Source organism: Saimiri boliviensis, chromosome 3 (genome assembly GCF_048565385.1).
Source record: "Saimiri boliviensis isolate mSaiBol1 chromosome 3, mSaiBol1.pri, whole genome shotgun sequence".
Taxonomy (NCBI): Eukaryota; Metazoa; Chordata; class Mammalia; order Primates; family Cebidae; genus Saimiri; species Saimiri boliviensis.
In genome coordinates, this window is record NC_133451.1 from 23537200 (window position 1) to 23559923 (window position 22724).

The 22724-nt window shown below is 34.8% G+C and overlaps 1 protein-coding gene across 1 annotated transcript in view; it reads right to left on the reverse strand.

Moving 5' to 3' along the window:
• Positions 1-369: 369 nt before the first annotated feature.
• The window catches only part of DHX15 (DEAH-box helicase 15), a 55375-nt gene continuing 33020 nt past the window's right edge, over positions 370-22724 (reverse strand). Inside the window, exons 6-14 of the mRNA XM_003927483.4 lie at positions 21928-22095; positions 15401-15487; positions 14317-14466; positions 13262-13370; positions 12533-12724; positions 9486-9608; positions 4658-4848; positions 2494-2663; positions 370-936 (exon numbers count right to left, since the gene is read on the reverse strand). Of these exons, the coding sequence (XP_003927532.1) occupies positions 819-936; positions 2494-2663; positions 4658-4848; positions 9486-9608; positions 12533-12724; positions 13262-13370; positions 14317-14466; positions 15401-15487; positions 21928-22095 (1308 nt within the window). The 3' untranslated portion in view covers positions 370-818. The remainder of the gene's footprint in view (positions 937-2493; positions 2664-4657; positions 4849-9485; positions 9609-12532; positions 12725-13261; positions 13371-14316; positions 14467-15400; positions 15488-21927; positions 22096-22724) is intronic.

Genomic DNA, 22724 nt, shown 5'->3' on the forward strand with positions numbered 1-22724 from the left:
TGCCTATCTAAGTATAATAAAAACACCTGACAAAAATGAAGTTAAGATGATAAATTATGAGCCTTATGAAAGGAACTCTATGAAAGAGTGCTTTCCTTTCATTATTCTGTCTTTTGGGGTCCAATTTCAAATGATCACTACACACACTTTACCCCATTTAAATGGATCACATCCTGATTAACAAAGCACTAAGCCATGCTCTTAGAAATACTGCTTTAACAGCTACTTTTCCTAAGGAGTATTCCTGTGGAAAGACACTAAATATGCAGTAATAGTATAATTATAATAATAAAAAAGCTCCACACTTGAAAAGAAAAACAGCTATACTTAAGAGACCAGAACAAAGATACCAAAGGGCTTTGGCCAAAATTAGTATAAATAGACTTTATTGAAGTCAGTGCCTCTGTACTGAGACAGAAGATTGTGTCTACATAAGCACAAGTTGTAACATTTCACAACTTCTAAAAGGAATGTCAACAATTACAACGATCATGCATACCATGGTCGATAATCACATTTTAGAAGCATTTTCAACCATTTCTAAAGAAATGCTTATAACATTGTTATATATAGAACTACTTTCAATAAACTGCAAAACATTGATCGACTTTTCCAGTATGAGCTACAGTGTCAACACAAAAGGGAGGCATAAATGTTTAATTTATGAAATCAGAATGGAATATTTACTGTAAAGAAAAATTAAAAAGCTTTCAAATAAAGGCCATTATCGAACCAACGTGAAGAGCACAACTTGAACTTTTGAGTTCATTCATCTTTTAAAGCTGTCCTCTGAATAGCTTCAGTTCTAAGCACTGAATTCAGTACTGTGAATATTCCTTGGATTGAAGTTTGGCAATGATGCGGTCCAACTGTCTCTTTGCTTCACACTGTGGAAAATTGCTCATGTCATAATATTGAGGGGCAATTTTCACCAACCTGTTTAGAAAGGGGGGAAAATTACCAAATTAACATTTAATTAAAGTTCTGGAGTTGTTAACACGATAGGCATTATTCATTAATATACAGAACCAAGGCAAATCTATGAATTCAAGTCTCATAAAAATACAATTAACTAATCCTTATAAAAAGCACTTTTAGAAATGTGTCAAGTATTTTGTTTAGTAAGATGTAAATTTTCTGATGTTGGACTTACCATAAACTTTAAAAAAAAGAACCTCAGGATACATTAACGTAAAGATAACATATAAAGTCACTGATTTCTTTACTCTGGCACACTATTTTAACTTGCCTCTTCAAGGATAAAGTAATAAGACAGGTTCTGTGTAGAGAACATCATGGTATTCAAATGACTAGATCTTCTCATTTTCAATGTTTTTGCAGTGCTTTGATAACTATAAATATAACTCTATATACCCCCAAAATACACTTGACTGGAATCTTTTATAAAGGTTAGCTATGCAATTTTTTTCTCAACAAAGCATTTAAGATAAAATGGTAATGTCCTACACAGTTTGTCAGAAGTCCCAAATCTGTGTAAGAAAGCAGCTGTACAATATAAAAGCAGTGACAGCACCTAGAGTTTCAGTCCCACTACTCTTGGCCGACATTTCCTAACAGGTTGCAGAATAGATTCTGGCATAAATAAAACAACAACAACAACAAAACCATGTGGAGGTTACTTTGCTTAAAATAAAGCAATCCGTTCTGACTACATCTTGTCAAAGCTAGTATGTTAAAACACAAAGAGCTGTTATTTTTACGCCTGCACAGTTCCTAAAAACCAATATATAAATAATAAATAGTTGAGAGCTAATTGTAATGGGACAAATAAAATGTCTAAAAACAAAGCTGACTTCTGCAAACAAGAAACAGTACTGACTTGAGATAATCACAATAGCAAGAGAATGGCTCCAAAAAAACTCTAAATTTTTTTTTTTTTTTTTATCTTTTTAAAAAATATTTTTAAGAGACAGAGTTTCACTCTGTCATCCAGCCTAGAATACAATGGCATGATCACAGCTCACTGCAACTTTAAAGTCCTGGGCTCAAGCAATCCTCCTGCCTCAGCCTCCCCAGTAGCTGGACTATAGGTGTGCAGCACCACCATGCTCAGCTGATTTTTGTACACATCTATGTCTTTTTTTGTAGAGATGGGGGTCTTGCTATGTTGTACAGGCTGGTCTTGAACTCCTGGCTTCAAGTGATCCTCCTACCCTGGCCTCCCCAAGTCCTGAGATTATAGGCATGAGCCACCATGCCTGGCCCCTAAAGAAAATTTTCATGCTCTTCATATGTAACTTTACATTTGGCTTCAAATCCTGTCCATAAATATCAACAATTCCACTGTCCACTTAACAAAGGAAGGGTATGAAAGACTAACAATACATCCAGTCAATTCCCTCATACCTACACACTGAAATACACATCCTTAACAAGTGAGCGCAAGGCCACAGCTCTAGTCATGACCAACAGTCATGTTCCATTTTGAGCAAAATATTAACAAAAAACTATTAGAACAAAAGGTGTACTTACCATTCTGGCTTGATATCTGTACATGTCCGGATGTAATTCTTTGTTGTTAGAACAAACTCATTATAAAGCACCCATTCAGGTTTGTGGTCAAGAACAGTAGAGGGATGCAACTGAACCACCTGGTTATCTTTCACAGTTAAGTAATGCCCCGTTCGTTCCAAATGTGCCACCTGAAACCAAAATCCAGCATATCATTAACACAACGATTATGATGTGCTAATTGTAAAGCTACCTATATAATTAGGAAAGGCAGGCCTACCTTTTCATTCTATAGCTATACTTATTTACCACTGCCTGATAAAAGCAGAAATAAACAAATTGCTGCCTGTGGGCCAAATCCAATTCATAGCCTCTATTTGTAAGGTCTGTGAATTCAAAGTAACTTACACATCTTTAAAAAATTAAAAAGAAAAAAAAAATCAAATGAAAAAATTTAATGAAGCATGAACAGTATGTAAAATTCAAACTTCAGGGTCCACAAGCAAAGTCTTATTAGAACACACACATGCCCATTTGTCTATAGCTGCTATCATGCTCCAAGGGCAGGCAGTGTCAGGTAGTTTTGACAGGGATCTCATGGGTCCACAGAGCTCAACGTTTACTATCTGATCTTTCCTGCCTTAGACCATCTAGAGCAGGCTCTTCAGCACAGGGTGCCATCTATGAGTAGATAAACAATTACCAGAAAATGCATGTCTAAGGTAGAAAACTAAAGCTGGGTGCGGTGGCTCATGCCTGTAATACCAGCACTTTGGGAAGCTAAGGCAGGCAGATCATCTGAGGTCAGGAGTTCGAGACCAGCCTGGCCAACGTGGTAAAACCTCATCTCTACTAAAAATACAAGAATTAGCTGGGCTTGGTGGTGGGTGCCTGTAATCCCAGCCACTAGGCAGGCTGAGGCAGGAAAATCACCTGAACCTGGGAGGTTCAGTGAGCTGAGGTAGCAGTGAGCTGAGATGAAGTCACTGCACTCCAGCCTGGGAGGCAGAGTGAGACCCTGCCTCCCCTACCCTACTGCACCCTCTTCCCCCCAAAAGAAAAGAACATGTCAAAAAGAAGCTAGTACATATAAAATAAATACTAAGAATATAGTTAAGAGTTTCGAGAAAGAAATGTTCACACCTATTAGTCACCAAACTCTAATAAGCCAAAGGTATTATATAATAAGATGCCACAATAAACATTCTATTACTTAGATTCAAATACAGACATCTCATCAATCTCCTTTGATTTCTGACTCTGAAACTTAAGTGTCTTTAGGGTCATATTCTAGCTACTGAGCCCATCTGGCCTTAAGGTAAGCCGTATCTTCCTTAACAGATATAGCCAAAGAGAGAATGAACAAACAGGAAAGAAACAGAAGAGACCTATCCCAAGTCAAATGATGAACTATTTGTTTTCAATTTTATCACCACAAAATTTTCTAGTGTTTTTCTCAAAGTTTCTCTTATCTTTTAAACACCTTAAAACAATTGTTTGCAATATCTACTTGACAACTTTTGTTATTATAGCTGTTAATACAGCACACTTAAATAAAACCTTTTAAATTATGTTTCATCTTTATTGCTTAACTCAACAGACATTTTTGGTGTTTGTAGTATGTCAGGGTCTTGGTCATAATTATCAATTTTCACTCAGTAGAGGACTGTAAATTAAATCCATGTATTTGAATATTTGAATTTGGAGGTGCTTCGTTTCTATAGACTAAAGCCAACTGTATGTACTTTTGGATCCTCTCAGACAATTGCTTCCTTTTAGTACTCTGTTATGACAACGTATTTCCAATTAAGACGTAGATTCAGAGAAACTTTAATGCACTGATCAATATTCACATTCCAGAAAAAAACGCGTGCCTAATCTCATCTGAAAGTAGCCAAAGTTTCCATTTTGTATAACAAAGGCTCTATTAATAATTCTAAAACAGATTCCTGTACAACTAGACTACTACCTTAGCCATTTAGTGCATTAACTTGTTACTCATTAAATACTTAAAATTTCTTAGTATATTAATTCATTCAAAGAAACTAGATGTAACAACATTTAAGATTAATTTTTATGAGCATGCATAAACTCACTTTTGCTTTTGAGTGGATTCAAAGGACTATAATAGAAATCAAAGTGTCATGTGAATATTCAATTATTCATTCCTGTATTATCTACATACCTGCATAAAATACCCAGTAACCAAAGCTTTTCTTATATTAATATAATAGTCCCTGCTTGTAAAGTCGGTACTTCGACGAGGCAAATTAAATCTGTCCATAATTCGAGATAGCTGCTGGCGTACGTTGTCTGCGGACATCAGGGACCTGTAGTTAATGAAGTTGTCATAACACCACTGAACCGATTCATGATCTAAAAGGTGGAAGGCAGGGAGAAAAGAGGGGACCATGAATCATCCACACAGGAATATTTTCTAATTAAAAAAAAACTGTTACGAAGAATAAGCTAAATAAACCAGAAAGGAGATTTACCCACATTTTCTTGAAATGAACTGTAATATTACCAACTTTCTCAAAACTCTGTAGTGTGATTCAACATCAGAAAACAGTGACAAGGCTTTTGGATTTGGATGCCAAAACAATGATTTTGAGTTAACTGTTGTTAGTGAATTATTTTGCCCATTATCAGCTACCTAGTTGTTTCCAAAAGGTGGTCTATTAGATGAGGGAAGGCTGGGAGAATTTGCTAAAAGTCATGGCCTGTTCAGCCAGGTGGTAGTGGCTCATGCCTGTAATTCCAGCACTTTGGGAAGCTGAGGCAGGTGGATCACAGGAGGTTGGGAGTTCAAGACCAGCCTGACCAACATGGAGAAACCCTGTCTCTATTGAAAATACAAAATTAGCCAGTTGTGGTGGCGCATGCCTGTCACCCTAGCAACTTAAAGAGGAGGCTGAGGCAGGAGAATTGCTTGAACCCAGGAGGCGAAGGCTGCAGTGAGCCGAGATCGTACACTACACTTCTGCCTGGGCAACAAGGGTGAAACTCCGTCTCAAAAAAAAAAAAAAAAAAAAAAAAAAAAAGTCACGGCCTGTTCATTTTCAATGAAATTACAGCTTTATATTAAGATAACAAATACAAAAGTTATAAAAATGAACTTCAAATGACTGTAGTGTATTGTTCTTTATGTCTGAGCAAGAGCACCCCAAACCTAAAGAGGCCAGTTTCATTGCGACACACATGCCTCTCAGCAATTCATGAACAAGGTTTGAAACAGAAGGAAGTTTACAAGGATGCCTGTAATCTCTACTCATGTTTAATAAACAAGACCTAAGTCTAAGCACTTCAAGTAATTTCACTACATGTATTATCAAAAGGGTAGTATTTTTTCATTGATGAATCCCTAATAAGCTTCCAACTAGGGTAGTGTTGCTGACTTAAAGAACTTAACCTACAGTATCATGAAGAAAAATTTTACAGTGACATCTTTTATGTGCCAAAGATAGTCACGGCAAACAACTGCTTTATTTGTTTCAGAGGACCTTTGATAAATAAAACTAAGACGGTTATTGCGAAATGGGAGACGGAAAACAAAAATTTAAACTGTTGATCCTTCTTTTGCTACTGTGATGTATGCTTATCTTCCGCATGTTCTTCTCTCTTTGGTTCTAGGATTCTACCAGTTATAGTGCGTAACTTTGCCTTAATGTTTTTTAGACACATAACAAATACATAAGTAAATGTTTCCCATCACAAAATGCATCCCCATTTCAGAAATAAGAGTGGGTGGGGTGGGGGTAGGAAATAGATCTTTGAATTTAAGAATACAATAACATATTAGAAAACCCATTAATTAACCCATCTGGGATAAGAAATAAAAGGTACCCCTCTGAAGCTACTGACATTTAAACCAAAGCACTGAGTATCTTTGGGAGATAAAACAGCACACTTTAGAGGTAATTTTGCTTATGCTGATGCTTTGTAACAAGCTAAAAGACAGGAAAATTCCCAAGCTGGACAATAAAAAAGAAAATTTTTGAAAGGGCTGTTGATTTGCAGACTATGGTTTGACATGTAGCTTTTTTGTGTGGTTCTCCATTTTTAGAATTCATGTACTACCGATGAAAAAAAGGTAATTCTAAGTTATCTGATAAGAACAATGAGTAATAACTAACATTTGATGGTTCTACTGTATTTCTAAACTTGTGGGAAATGATTTGATAATGAGAAAGACAAATCTAAAACTGAGAACATTTTGTTAATGTAATTCTAGCTGTTTCTCTCACCAATACAGTAAACCACCCTTAAGATCTAAAGCCAAACCATTTGTCTAATTTTTAGAGACAAATTTCCCCTCCCTCGATAGATTAAGGTATTATAAAATAACTTAAATCTAGTTTTGGATTTCAAAGGGTTATTTACATAAAGAGTGTAAGACATTTTAATCAACATGACATTTTAGCTTCACTATGTAACTACTGTCTCTAATGTAAAGCATCTTGACCAGTATCTGAAACATGTTTTCGGATATACTTACTGTTTCAATTAACAACATACAACTATTTAAAAAGCACTAGTAAAAAATTTTCAAATATTTTCACATCCATATATATGGATATAAGATATCAAAATAATAATGTGTGGGGATGTGGCAAAGTTTTTTGCTTTTTTTTTCTTTTTTTGTAAAGAGCTCCCCTTATTTGAAAAAGGTAGCAATCAGTGATTAAAGGCTAAATCCTCACCTTTGACTAACGGAGACAGTTATACCAAGTCATCACACTGCAAACTCCTAAAAGCCACCAATGACTAACCGTCACTCTGACAGTGAGAGTTCATGGTTATTAGCTCTCACTAATAATGCACTTCTTGGGCGAACAGTAGACTTGAAATTTTCTACCTCTTGTTTATAGACCACTTGCAGCCTGAAAACCATCATTTTGTACTTGTCCACTTTTCTTTTTTTTTTTTTTTTTTTTGAGACGGAGTTTCGCTCTTGTTACCCAGGCTGGAGTGCAATGGCGCGATCTCGGCTCACTGCAACCTCCGCCTCCTGGGTTCAGGCAATTCTCCTGCCTCAGCCTCCTGAGTAGCTGGGATTACAGGCACGTGCAACCATGCCCAGCTAATTTTTTGCACTTTTAGTAGAGATGGGGTTTCACCATGTTGACCAGGATGGTCTCAATCTCTCGACCTCGTGATCCACCCGCCTCGGCCTCCCAAAGTGCTGGGATTACAGGCTTGAGCCACCGCGCCCGGCGTCCACTTTTCTATTTTATTAGTTGAATTTTGATTGTAGTTTGTATTTATCAGAAGTAGATCACACATCTAATGAGTGGATAACACCACTCTAACTTAGTACATTCCCTCTGACTGTGAATCTGGTTCCTTCTCAAGGTCTTCCCTCTTACAGCAGTTAACACCATGGTCTTTTAATAGGTCATGTTTCGCATACAAGAGGAATACGGTAGATTTTTTGAGTAAATCTAACCAGGAATCAGTGTTTAACACTAGGTAATACCAGTATTTGGATATAAGAAAGATTAAATAAATGTTCTAAAGTAAACCACGTGCTGGTCTTCAGCCTTTTGTTTCTTAACCACATTTCCCTTAATTCCCCTATCTGCCTCAAGTTTTTTAGGCAGGGCAGAGAAGGGCTCCATTCTTTTTCTCTCTGCTAGTCATCAATTCTATTCAACTCATATCAGGGTTCTCGAGTAAGAAACAGACGTAAAGCAAGTTAGATGCTAGTTCCGGTGCATACTCTGGCCCTCTAGCACTTCTGGACCCCAAGACAAATAAATTCACCATCACCCCTATAGAAATGTGCCAAAGTCAACAGGCTCCATTTTCACAGTACAAATGAGATTTTTATGAGATAATAAAAATGAGCTACAAATAAAACCAGACGTACAAAATTGGAATGTCAACTTTATAAATTAGGAAACCAAGTTCTCATGAGAAGAAACCACAAACTTAGTGACTGGGAATTCCACATTTTTGGCACAGGGTGATGATGTAGGACTATCAGTTACAAAACAAAACACTCTGTCAGATCCAGTAGCATTCCATCTCTATTTTTCTCCTTTAAATTTATTAAGTCTTCCTCTCAATTTTTGTAAATGGTACGTTTCAACAATAGCAGCTAGCAAAAACTTCATTGTTATTATGTTTCCTCATTTAAAAGTCATTGCCAAATTTTTCCAGGTCGCTAAAAATTCTCTGATAAAAGCCAGGACAATTACTTCATATGTCTACAGCACAACTCGCAATTTTTCTACCAGTGGGCATTTAGGCAGCCAATTTTTTTAACCATCATAAATTAATTCTGGGATGAAATTCTTAATCAAATCAGGGTCCACAGACCACCAAAAGATAACTTTCTAAATTATTTCTGGGTCAAAGAGTATAAAGTTGCTAAAGTTCCTGGTAACATAAAATCTACTTTGCATAAAGACCACAACAAATCCCATTCCCATACAACTAAGGAATATTTTTAATATTTGCAAATTTTATAGGTGAGAAAATGGTAATGCGTGTCATTATCAATAAAAACGCATTTCTTGGGCTAACAGTAGATCTGCACTTTTCCATATCATGTTTACAGACCGCTTGTAGCCTGAGAACCATCACTCATACTTGTCCATTTTTCCTATTAGTCTTATTTTGGTGTAAAAAGTTCTTTATTAGTAAAAATGTTAGAGTAATGATTGTAAAAGCACTATAAAACTATTCTTAAAAATGTAAAATGTATAAAAATAAAAGGATATAAAAACTTGTATGTTAGTGGTAAACGTCATGTAAGTCTTTCATTTTCATCACTGTATTTTTCAGTTTTTCTACAATTGGTGCTTTATCCAGATTATAAGCATAAACAGCTTTGAAAAAGATTGGCAATTTCTATTTTAAATGCTAGTCTGGAGTTTTTCTAAAGTACCTCTGGGTTTCTAATGTAAGTTGTCATGGATAATAAATGAAAGTAGGATGAAGAAACATCTTATACACTGCAAATGACATTTAGACAAAAGAGTATCTCCAATCAAATTTACACTTACTTTGTTTAAAAGCATGGTAGACGTTCAGCAGCGTCAGATGATCTCCATCTATGTGGGCAAATCTCATCTTGGCCTCATCTGCGGCTTTCTTGGCCTCCGTGGGGCGAACAAAACACTGTGGGACTAAACAAGGTTGGTATGGGCCCAACACAAACGCCCATATCGATGAGTCACGCATTCACAGATAGAGGAACAAGGCCTAGCTAGGTCAGTTCACAGAGCATAGGGCAGGGCAGGATGGCCTCCAACTGCATCTTGGACTGTTTACTACCTTGATTTGGTACATCAACACCTAACCACATCTGTAAGACAAGAGGGTTCAAAGCTACAGAGTACCTGATTATTTTAACTAGATCTAAAAGTAGGCATCAAAACAGCTATTCTGAAGGCCATCGGGATACTAAAAAGCTCAACTTATTTTAAAAAACCAGTGCTGATAGCTCTACCAATAACCAGGACAACGGTGTAAATTGCCTTTCAGCTAACTGTAATTTTTCAAAAGGCCATCCACTAAATCCACTGAATGGCTATGAAAGTTAGGAAGCTATACTTGCCCACTGCAGAGCTAACGACAACTTTGAAACCAGTCTACTGCCATATTTCTATCAGAATTTTTTCCCTAATACTGTGGTTATTACCAACTGTTGGGTATCACTATTAGCACCGGTGAGCAGAAGCATATGTAAACATAAAAATATCAAGAATTCTTGGGAGTTTGATGATAGCAGTAGTGGTGGAAGGTTAAACCGCCTTTGAATTAAGAAAATTCAAAAAGGCTGGGATATTCAGCCTATCGTTTCAGCATTTTAACAAAAGGACTAGAAAATAAAGTCCCAAATTAAAAAAAAAAAAACAAAAACAAACTTATTTGAATCAAAACCTCAATATAAAGCAAAGTCCAATATTTCAAAAGTTGACAATTAGTCTGAAACAGTCATATCAAGGGTCATCAAAATATGTAACTACAGTTATTTGTTTAGAGCCTCAATATTAATTCACATAAAACTTTAAATTGTTACAAAGCATGTACTACATTTTTTGAAATACAACTTTCCTTAATTCAGTTTAGCAATTCCATAGTTATAAAAGCAATATAAAAATTAAAAAACTTAACAGCTTGGGACTTTTTCAACACATTTTAAAAGCTCTTAAAACCTTTTCAATGAAAAAATTCATAAATTATCAGTTCAGATAGAAGATAATGGGAATAATTGACAACAAGATAAAATACAGTATCATATTACTCTTTCCCATACAGTTTCCCCTTTAAAAAGATGCCAAAATAGCCAAATAGTGACAACAAAACATGATCATAATAAATATTAAAACTCTTGCTTAATATTATTAAAGCAAGGTAACTCATAAAAGTACACAAACTTCTCACAGCTGTGACTGTTAATGTGAACTGGCCACTAGAGTTAAGTAGGAGTAAGTAGTGCTCTGAAAGGCCTCTAGATTTGCACTGTTAGTATCAGGACTTCAAAACTTCAGCAATTATTTGAATGTCAAAAGCATTACAAGCTCAGCAAACTGTTTTCGTTCCATGACTTCTTCCTCACCTCTGAGTTCAACACTTTTCCTACAAATGAACTGTTTAAAAACAGTCCATTTACACTGCTGCACATAAATGCTCATTCTCCTGATTAGGCTAATTTTTATTTGTAATAAATTAAAAAGTTTTATTTATTACAAATAAAACTGAGATGTAGTTGGAAGATTACAACTGCATCACAATGACAAACTTTTAAAAGAGCTAATATTCTAAACTCAAACAACGGTAATCATATAGTGTATCTGATAAGAGAACCTAGAGAAATCAAAACTAGGCAGATAGACAAATACATACATAATCCATTAGTTCCTGCCCCACACTTTCTCTAAAAACTAAAATCTTGGGAGAAGTACAACTGGGAGAATCTATAAAACAACATATAAGAAAGGCAGACAACAACCTACCACCACCTCCGCAAATGAAGCTACAATTTAATTAAAGTGACTCAATACTGCCCTGCCCATCTGCTCTGAGTCTGATCAGTCATAACTCTGCAAGAAAACATTTTAGCTACTTCTTAAATAAAAAATATACACCATTAGAATATACCATATATCTAAACTAAGCCACAATTTCATATTTAAATTTTTTTCAATTTATCCTTTAATTCCACAGAATATTTTGAAATATTTGCAGCATTAAGATCAATAAACCACTCAGCAAAAGGAAGTCAGTTCTCTCCAGTACTGTAACTAGTAGCAGAGAATATTTTGATCATCAGTAAAAACCTGTTTTCTATTTTTAGCTGTAAGAATAGCTTTTCATTTGTTTCTTATCAGTATTTCTCCTTTAGGGAAATCTAATTTCCAAGTTACTATTCTTTTGTGGATTATACTTTATTGTTACTAAAAACAACATTATTTCCTCAGCTTAATGGTCCAATTTCACAAAATTAGCAATTTTATCTATTAGGTATGTTTCTTTTACCAAGTGTTTTTCTACCATTGTAAAAGTATCATTATCAGATTAGATTTTAAGCCTAAAAGTAGACATTACTATTTGTATTTACTAGATATCAAGTTTGAAATTCATGTTTGGCTGCCATTGGAGTACATATAAAGAAAAGGCTCAACTTAATGTATAGCTTTAACTTTGTCACAGGTACATTTAATAGAGCCAAGTACTAGAGCTAAGTTGTTCTTGTACTTGCAGTTAAAAAAAAAAAATTATAAAAAAAAAAACCACCTCATAAAGATAGCAGTGATGGACCTTTAACCAAAGAATTCAGTTACAACTGCGCTCAAACTTACTGCAATTTTTATTAGCACTCAAGAGAGCCAACATTTTACTATCTTTTGTGCACAATGACTTATTTTACTTTTGTAAGTACTAGTTATTACGAAGCTGTTTACAAGGTATTTAGGAAACAAAATTAATTCCTTAAAACCATCTATAAAATCCGCTATCATACTAAAAATTAAAAAACAAAAACAAAAGTGAAGTCCACCCAAACTTTGAAGAGCTGGGCTTTTTTGGGTTCCTTTCCCTCTATTACCTGACAACATAGCAGTAATAGATAGGACCTCATTAGAACAGTTGTAGTCACAACTTGCAATAACCATTTTTGCGAGCTGTGGATCTAGAGGAAATTCTGCCATCATGGATCCCAATTCAGTCAGATCTCCATCATCATTTAAAGCAGCCAGATAATTCAAAAGTTCTAGGGCTCTCATCAGAGTTTCAGGAGCTGGGGAAAAAACAATCTATTAGGCACAGTGCCTTAAGCAAGCAAAAATATGACAAAGTACAAACTATTATAAGCAATCTCATTTTTCATTCTACAGTGGACCAACCTCAAACTCAAATTGTCATCCTATTCAATTATACACATCCACCAAACAATGAATCATAGAAACACTGCAAAATTTTTCTGTAGGCAAAACTGTCTTCTTCCGAAATATATTAAATAATTGCTAATTCATCAATGTGTTTATCAAACGCTTTTTTCCCAAAGAAAAATCAGGAAGTTTAATTCTCACATTTTCATGCCCAGAGGATAATTCAATTTACCTAACCCCCGCCAGAATAACTTTTGAAGAATAAAAAAGTGCTCATATAACTGTCACTTTTTTAGTTTTGATGCTATCACATAAGACTTATCTTGATGCATACTGGATAGAAAACGCAAAATGTATTTAATACATATACTAAATATGCTGCAGAAAAACACTAAGAGTCAATTTTGGTTAAAAGATCTGATAAAAAATATTTTGATAAGTCATACCTGGGGGATCCATAAAATCAAAATGTACCAAATCGTCAATACCAAGTTTCTTCAATTGTAACACAACTGATCCTAAATTGGAACGCAAAATCTCAGGATAGGTGTTATCCTAGCAAAAAACAAAATTTTTTTTTGTTATGTAAAACATGCCTCAGTCTCTTTGTTCCAGAAAACAAAAATCTGTTCACTGCCTCCTGAGCTATCTGTTTTGGTATTAATTCTACATTACTGTCTCATGAGAGATAAATACTTGTAAGATCAGACTAGAGAGAAATCATTTTTCTCCAACTATCTTTATAGCATTCAAAGTGCTTGCTACTGTCCATAAAACTCAGAACTGCAGAAAGAAATTTGGATATAGTCTTCACTTATCTATGGTTTCAATTTCCATGGTTTCAGTTAACCACTATCAACATAAAGATTTTAAAGATTCCAGAAACGTAAACAATTCATCAATTGTAAATTGGGCACCATTCTGAGTAGTACTGCTATATATACTATACACCCATTTGTCACTTAGCAACCATCTGTTATTAGATCAACTTTTGCAGTAACAAAGTGCTTGTGCTCAAGTAACCCTTTTTACTTAATAATGGCCCCAAAGTGCAAGAACAGTGATGCTGGCAATTTGGATATGCCAAAGAGAAGCCCTAAAGTGCTTCCTTCAATGAAAAATACAAAGTGTAAAAGAAAAAAAGTTGAAACCTAGCAAGGAAAGAAAAAAAAAACCACATGCTGAAAAGATTGTTAAGATCTAAGATAAGAATGCATCTTCTATAAGTAATATTGTAAAGAAAGATAATTATACATAGTATACGTAAGGTTCAGCACATTCTAGGTGTCAGGCATTCACTGCAGGTCTTGGAATGTATAACCCTCGAATAAGGGGGTGTAAAACTATCTAAGTTGATTACACCATACATTTCACGCCTGGAAAAGCTAAGGGGCTTTTGATCCTAATGGGCAAGATTAAGTAAATAAAGCCAATTTTCTTTTGGTAAGAAATTCAACTTAACTTTTTCAACATATAGGCAGGAAACAGCAATACCCCATACCTGCATTTCTGTTTTATAAGCTTTCTCTGTGTAAAGTCTGAAGCATTTTCCAGGTCTTGTACGTCCAGCTCGACCAGCCCTTTGTTGAGCTGAAGCTTTACTAATAGCTGTCACCAAAAGGGACTCAACTCTGATTCGAGGATTGTAGACCTATTGGAATTGAAGTAACATAAGAGTCTTTCTTCAGCCAAGCACAAACTTGTGAAGCAACAGAAGTATCCAAAACTCACGGTTAATTCCAAAATAAACAAAGAAATACTGATAACCATAAATCATGCTGCTACAATAGAGAATTCATCATCCTGAACCGTAAGGTGCTTTCAGACATTCTAATTTGTCATCTGAGAGACTGAAAATAACATGAAAAAGTTTATGTGTAACACAAACAGCTTATATAATCCCTACTCCTCCTAATTTAAGATAATTTCAGTTCCATCAGATTGACTTTGTTCCTTGCTTTTTACATGCTAGACAGACAAGGATTCTGCCTGAAAAGAAACCTGCACTTTCAAAACTCAACGTTCTGAGCACTATTACTCTGTTACTGTTTAATGAAAAAATTTCCATCAATAACATGATATGCCCACAAAATGCAATCAATTTATCCAGAAGATGTTTAAAAAATAAAACATTTATTGAGTAGTCACTTCCTTTGGTAAAAATGCTTAGTATACAGGCCTGTGGAGGAGTAACACAGTCCTGTTTTCAAATAGTGTGCCTAGCAGACAGCAGTAACTCTAATGATGGACAAGTGACTGAACTGCAGGGAGGGAAATCCTATACTTTTATTACTAAACCCATACTGTTAAATGAATATACAAGCCAAAACACCCACCATAACAACACTGAAACAAAAAAACCAAAGCAACCCTAAAAGAAAAAAAGAGGCTAGAATTATATATTAAACACTGTCTTAATTTCTGAGAGCCAGCCAGATCATAAAGGGCTCATAGAGCAGAAATCTGAAAATGCAACAAAAGTTAGGAAAATAATTCTGAAAGGTAAATTTTAGCCATTAAATCAATGAGTAGTAAGTACTGTTAAACAAACTCTAATTTATATAAAGTATCCACTAAATATGTACCTTCTGTTTCGCAAATCCAGGATCAATCACAAACACCACACCATCTATTGTCAAAGATGTCTCTGCTATGTTAGTTGACACAACTACCTGTTAAGAAACAGAGTACATAAATTATATTACATATCAAATAAAATTAAGAGAACTGTAAAATCAGCCATTAACTTTCAATAACACAAGGAATTTCAAACCAGCAAATAAACTAGAAATATGGTTTGACCTTTAATGGCCAGTGATTTAAAAATGCAAATTAAAATTAAAGAAACCAAAATTGCATTTACGTCACAATAGCAACCTCTTTTCTCAACAAAGCTATGACTTCAGGTTATCACTCAACCAAGTTAACATTTTGCTTACTCAAATTAATGGACAGCATAAAAAAGAACTGATAGATCAGCAGAATCAAACGTAAATATTTTGGTAAGTGCATAGTCTCAAAGAGATGACATGTTAATTGTCACTACATACAAAGCAACTATTAACAACCATAAATTTTTTGACAGAAAATGTTTAAAGCATTTACATGCTAATATGATAGCTTGTTTTGCATATGTGCATGTTTTACTATATATTACATATGTTTCAGGAAATTATTTAAGGACTTGAGACAGACATGTTACATACAATTTTTTCCTTTTAAAACAATGGGAAATGGGGATTCCTCATTAGCATTTTTACTCAGGACATCTGATTTTCAAGAACAGATTACTGTATTAAGTTGAAGATTCCTGTATATGCAAGCAATTGATACAGAAAATGAATCAAACAGAGTCTGCTTTTACAATTTGTATGGGAAGATTAGACATGGATAGTGTGAGTGGCACCGAAGATACACTGTGAAACTTAAAAAGGGTTTACTTCCAATAGCAAAGACAAGAAAAGCTTTACTGGAAAAAAAATAATATTTAGGATAGTCCTTGAAGGTAAGATTGAGACCTACTCAGGAGAGAAGGAAACAGCACCAGCACTAGGAGTTCCAGCTTAAAAAGCATACGTGGGCAGGAATGCCTGTAGGCACATACGTAAAATAAAATGTATATTTATCCCTATTTTATTTTAAAAACAATTGTATAAATCAAATTGCTTAAAAAAATCATAGGCTTTTGCTGCACTAGTTTACTTAAAATAATACTACATGTCTCATTTTCTGATTTTATATTTACTAAGTAGTAGACTTCCCAAGATACCAGTAGGAAACCTTGGGGATTTAAAACAATGGCACTCTACCACCAGAGTATGTCAGAGTAATTTACAAGTAAAAAACCAAAATGCTTCCTTATGTCAGCTGAAAAGACTGACAACTAGAAAAGGAGTAAGAAACCACAAGTAGTGTGATGATGTTGCTGAAATATTCTTCAGGACATTTAGATAAACAATCAGCAACTAGAACTGAAGCAAACAACATAAATAAGGTTAACAGGTGAAACTTGAATAAGCATAACCTGAATTTAGTATTCTTCTAGAAAGTCAGTTTGTTGCAGTTAAAGCAATGAATTTAGACGTTAAGGGGTGGAGCTAGCAATCAAACCTGAGTGGCTAAAGTAAATGTGGAACGGTTTTAATACCCGCAAGCTTGTATTCCTTTTATAACTTGCATATTACTTAGTCTACGTAACATAAGATTGTAGGGAATAAATTATGTAAGGATGTAGAAATGCTCTATAAACTATACAGCAGGTGTCCCCAAACTACGGCCCGCGGGCCACATGTGGCCCCCTGAGGCCCTTTATCTGCGCCCCCCCCCCAACTCGCCACACTTCAGGAAGGGGCACCTCTTTCATTGGTGGTCAGTGAGAGGAGAACAGTATATGGCAGCCCTCCAACGGTCTGAGGGACAGTGAACTGGCCCCTGTGTAAAAAGTTTGGGGACGTCTGCTATACAGAATGGGCCAGGCATAGGCACGGTGGCTCACATCTGTAATCCCAGCACTTAAAAAGGCCAGGGAGGATTACTTGAGTCCAGCAGTTCAAGACAAGCCTGGACAACATAGTAAAACCCCATCTCTATAAAAAATTAAAAGAAATTAGCCAAGCATGGTGGCATGTGCTTGTAGTCCCAGCTACTTAGGAGGCTGAGGTGAAAGGACTGCTTGAGCCCAGGAGGTTGAGGTTGCAGTGAGCCATGATCATGCCACAGAACTCCACCCTAGGCAACAAAGTGAGACCCTATCTCAAATAAATCTATCCAGAACCAACTACATGCCTGCAAATACAGAAGATGTCTTCTGGCTTTGTGGAATTCCAGGGTGAAAATCATGGTTCTGAATATATTTATGAAGAAAATTGCTTTTAAAAGAGTTGTTCTGGAAAAAAAATACATTTATTTCTTCTAGAAGAGAATACAGCATGATAAAAATTTCCAGATGTGACCAACTCTTTAAAGAGTTGTTATTATTATAAAAAAGTTAATTTTTCTCCACAAAATGATTTCTCATGTGCATGTTTTGTTTGGGTATATGTGTATTAAATTCTATAATACTTATGACAAGATGCGGATGCATGATTCTCAAGTGTTTTAAGAATTAAGTGATTTATGCCAACTTGGTATAACACACGTCATTACTGATACTGGTTAAGAGACTACTGCCAGCCAAAAGTAAAACTGTAAAATATAAGTGTTATACTGAGTCCTTGCGGAAGCACAAGTTTTAGGACTTTCTCAAGGACTAAAAATAGCTACGGTTAAATAAACACATACACACATACATACACACACACACACACACACACACACACACACATGCAAACTAATAAATGAGATGATAAAAGCTTCTTTGGAACCTCAGCAGTTGAGTTAGGCTAGCCCTTAGCATACTCTAATTGTAAATGCCACACCCTATAATCAGGAACCCATCAGGAGACCAAGTGACCCTGAATTTGTCAAGGGATTTACATTATGACCAGTATGAATGAATAGAATTGTTACATGCTTTCTAGATTGCAACACTGCAGTAAATGTTCAGAGAGCCTTAAAAAGTGTTCAAATCTCATTGACTAATATGAAACAGATCCTATGGTAAAAAGCTTGGCATCGCTGTCAAGATGTGCTAAGAGTAAATTTTGCCCCTCAATAACCTGCCTTCTAGTATAGAGCCCACTTTTTTTCTAATAGAGTCAGTTTTTTTTTTTTTTTAAATAACTCCATTTCAAAGTAGAACTCAGAGTACTTCACTTGCCCTACCTGAATACTGTTTGGACACAAGAATGCATTTAGTTTAAACTAATTTGGATTTTTAGCCCCCAGAGAACTCTGGGGGTCACCAATACAAGGTCAGCAACTTATTTGCTTGTAAACGTCCCAGCAGCACCACAGTAAGCTATCTTCAGTTCCTGGATCATTAACTCTGTCTTTAAAAATATAGAACCATCTCTACAAGGACCATTTCTCTTTGTTATTGAGCAATGTATGCTTTGAATCATATTAATTAGCTAACTGTAGGATAAACTATAGAAAAGTCAGCTATTTGTATGGACAAAATTAATGAAAACTGAATATTTAAAAAAAAAACTATTGCTGTATTTTAATAACAACCATATCCACAAAATAGTAATTGTAAGTCTCAGTCAAAAAATAGAGAAGTTATCTATTGAGGAGTAAACCTGAATGTATGTAAAGAACTTCTGTAACTTTTAACTTAGTCAAAAACATTTTTAAAAAACTTCAAAATTTAACAAGAGGTAAAAATGTCTACCCTCGTATAAATATTTGTACTCTCAACCTTTCCTGATTGCTAAAAACTTGAAATCGCTCACCATTAGTGCTGTAACATGTTTAAAAGGCAACTGTTTATTAACACCATAATCAAGTTACAACTATTTTGCACAAACTAACAGACCTAGAAATAACAAATGCCTTATAAAAGGTACTGAATATATAAAGTTATACAGAATCACAATAAATTTGATGGAAATTAAAATATTGTATTAATTATATTTGTTCAAAAACTTTTGATACTTTCATATATTTGCTTTATGCTATTATCATTAGAACAAAGTAAAACAGTTTAACCAAAAAAACAAGTGTTTTGTTTTTCACCATTAGATACAAACAGTTAAGTTTAAAATTACATATGAGCAGTAAAACTATTATATAGGTCCCTCCTCTATAAGCTAGCTTTGCATGAAAATTTTAAATTTGTGCTTAATATGCTGAGCCTCAGAATGTTCTTCTTCATAATGAAAATGATGCAGCAACTGCCAAGAAGTTCTTCCTTTACTCTCCCTAAGACTGTCCAGGGAAGCTACATTAGTACTAGTTTCAACCTCTAAGATGAAATTGACTCAAGGCAAGGATAACACGATTTTCCAGCAAGAGGTCCTATAGCTTTGGCTGAAACACCATCATTGGATGGTGAAGTGGCATTACAGCCCTTAGTTTTGAATTAAAAGCTCATGATCAGTCCTCAGAGTAAGCCCATCACCAGCTGTGGCCATCATCACATATCCAGCCACTGGTGAGTCCCTCTTTTCAATAAGACAAAATTCTCCTTAGCATCCTAAGGATTTAAAATACAAAAAGCAAAACAGAAACAAAAAACTATAATTTACTGCATAGGCTTAAGTTAAGACAGCAAAAGAGCTCAGATGTATAATTGTAAATATGCGCCCATATTTCTCAAAGTTGAACTCAATGAAGTGAGGACAACACAAAAGGATACACAAACAGGGCATCTTTGTTGCACATCAATTTCACTCAATGGTAAACACACACAACATCTTAAAAACAAATACAGATATACAAAGTACACATGACTTCAAGATAAATGAAAAACTAGGCTGAGGGCTGGGCATGGTGGCTCATGCCTGTAGTCCCAACACTTTGGGACTACAAAGAGAGGGGACTGATTGAATCCAGGAGTTTTAAAAGATCAGCCCTGGAAACACAGTGAGACCACATGTTGTTTAAAAAAAAAAAAAAATTTAAAGCTCTGCCTGAAGGATGCATTAACTTCTCTTTATTATATAAACATTTAAGACATATTTCTTTCTCTCTCAATATACACATATATATTAAATCACTGCTGACAAGGTATTAAGAGCCCACAGAGAATAAAGCGCTTTCCAGTCCACAAATCAACTTCAAAATTATATACTAAAAGTGTCATTTAAAATGACAAGTTTTCCCCGAAGTTTAGAATACACGTAAGGTAACACACAAGAAAATATTTTAACATGTTATAGAGACAGACAAAAAAAAAATTAAAAGTTCAACATAATGAAGCTATGATTAGACTATTTTCTAAAAGTCAAATTTATTACACTTCATGATCTATAAAAAACTCAAAAGCTGTTTTTTTAAACAACTCTATCAAATTCTGTTAATTTATTTATATTACACTAAGCTAGTATTGAATATCCACTCAGTGAATTCTTTCAATTCGAAAAACATATTTGGTTCATTTAAGTTTTATACGGCCATGTAAAAGATAATCACAGTTATATTTCTTTATAATGTGTAATTTTTCAGTAATCATCAAAAATACTAGCAAAGATATTGGAAAAAAAAAAATCACAAAAGAAGCTGTGAGTCTGTTAGTCCTCAGTATAGAAATAAGAAAGCAACAGATCCCAATTTTGACAAACAAGTAAATTATGTGAGTAAAAATTCAGATAAGACTTTCTTCTATACAAATAAACTGAAGAACTTTATAGCAGCTACCACGAAAGCTTTGTATGTAAGTATCTTGTATTTGTCAAACTTAATCCTTGCCAATCATCCCCGTAAGAGAGCAAAGTAACAACTTTAAAAAATGAAAAACTTGAGGATCACAAATTAAGAGTATCTTACGAAAAGTCACATGCAGCTATTATATAACCTAATAAATGGTTAAGTTCAAAAGTCTAGTTGACTCCATTGTCCAAGAGATTTAAGGCCTTTAAAATTGTGCAATCTTATTTTCAAAGACTGTTAGGACTCCCAAATCTTAAAAAATAAATTAAAGCCTAGCTGCTGTTTCAAACTGGCATTGGGATCTCTTCTCAGCCCCTCAACAAAGTATCTCAGAAATCGGGCTGAAATAATCTTGTTCCTGTGTGTGTGACAGGATCTACATGAAGCTTCTGCCTTCAAGGAACTCAACATATTCATGTGGTGTGTTCAGGGCTACTGTTATTAAAGGTCTGCATAGAGTCAACATTTTAGTCCTATAGACACTGTATTTGGTGAAGCTTTAAAGAAAATTATAGGCAGAAGGCCAAGGCACCAAAGAAAAAGTGCTTACTACTTTGTGCCAAGTGATTTAATAGAAGACAAGACAGTACTTGGCCATCATCCCCTTTTCTGAAGCCATCCTAACAAATCTTCCATTTGCTAAGGAAGGACTACCTAGGAGGAGGAAGCAGTACAGATTCTTACTTTAGAGTCAGGAGATACAAAGAATTTTTTGTCTCTTTTTGAAATGGAAATTATTTTGTTGTATATAACCTAGATCACAATCACCCACAACTTAGTCCTTTATAACTGAATATAGTTTATATCTCATAAATAATTCATTAGTGAAATATTTTATAAAGAACATTTCTAATGTTACCTTTCTTCCAATTGCTCCATTCTGTTTTTTGGGAGGTGGAGGCTCAAAAATGCGTTGCTGCTGCTGAGGTGGAAGGGTAGAATACAATGGAATGATTTTAATGTCGCCAACTTCAGGGCCCAAATCATCAACCTCACGCTTTATTCTCTTACACGCTTCATCAATTTCCTACAAAATAAAACGAATACTGAAACATTTTTAAATATTTATAATAGCCCTGGTTCTATGTAGTGTATTTTTAGGTATGCCATCTTCTTTCACTTTATGGATACCCTATTTTCAATTTGGTAACCAAAACTAATTTAGCAAATTTCAATGGGATTTCCAAAACAATCCAAGAAACTTTCATTTTTTTATTCAAATGAATATGTAACTGCCTTATTTGCATTCCACACCCCTTTTCTTAGAGTCAGATTTCCTAATTAATTCTCAACAAATTATACTAAAATTGAAATTCCTCACCCAGGAATATTTAACTGCACTCATGACCTTTTCAATTTTCACAATCTAAAAGAAATTGATGTGTTAGACATTTTAAATAAGCCAATTAGGCTTTAATGTCACGTATCACTAATGCGATTACATGGAAGATTTGCTTCATTGTGCCTAATGAGAACAAACACCTTTACAGTATCAACACAGATATTTAAGAACTAGGCTAACCCAAATGTCTTAGTGCAGCTACAATTTTTTTTCTCAGAAAACCACAATCACACATTGCTTAATGACAGGAACACATTCAGAGAAATTTGTTAGGCGATTCTGTTGTTACGTGAACATTCTAGTATATTTATGAA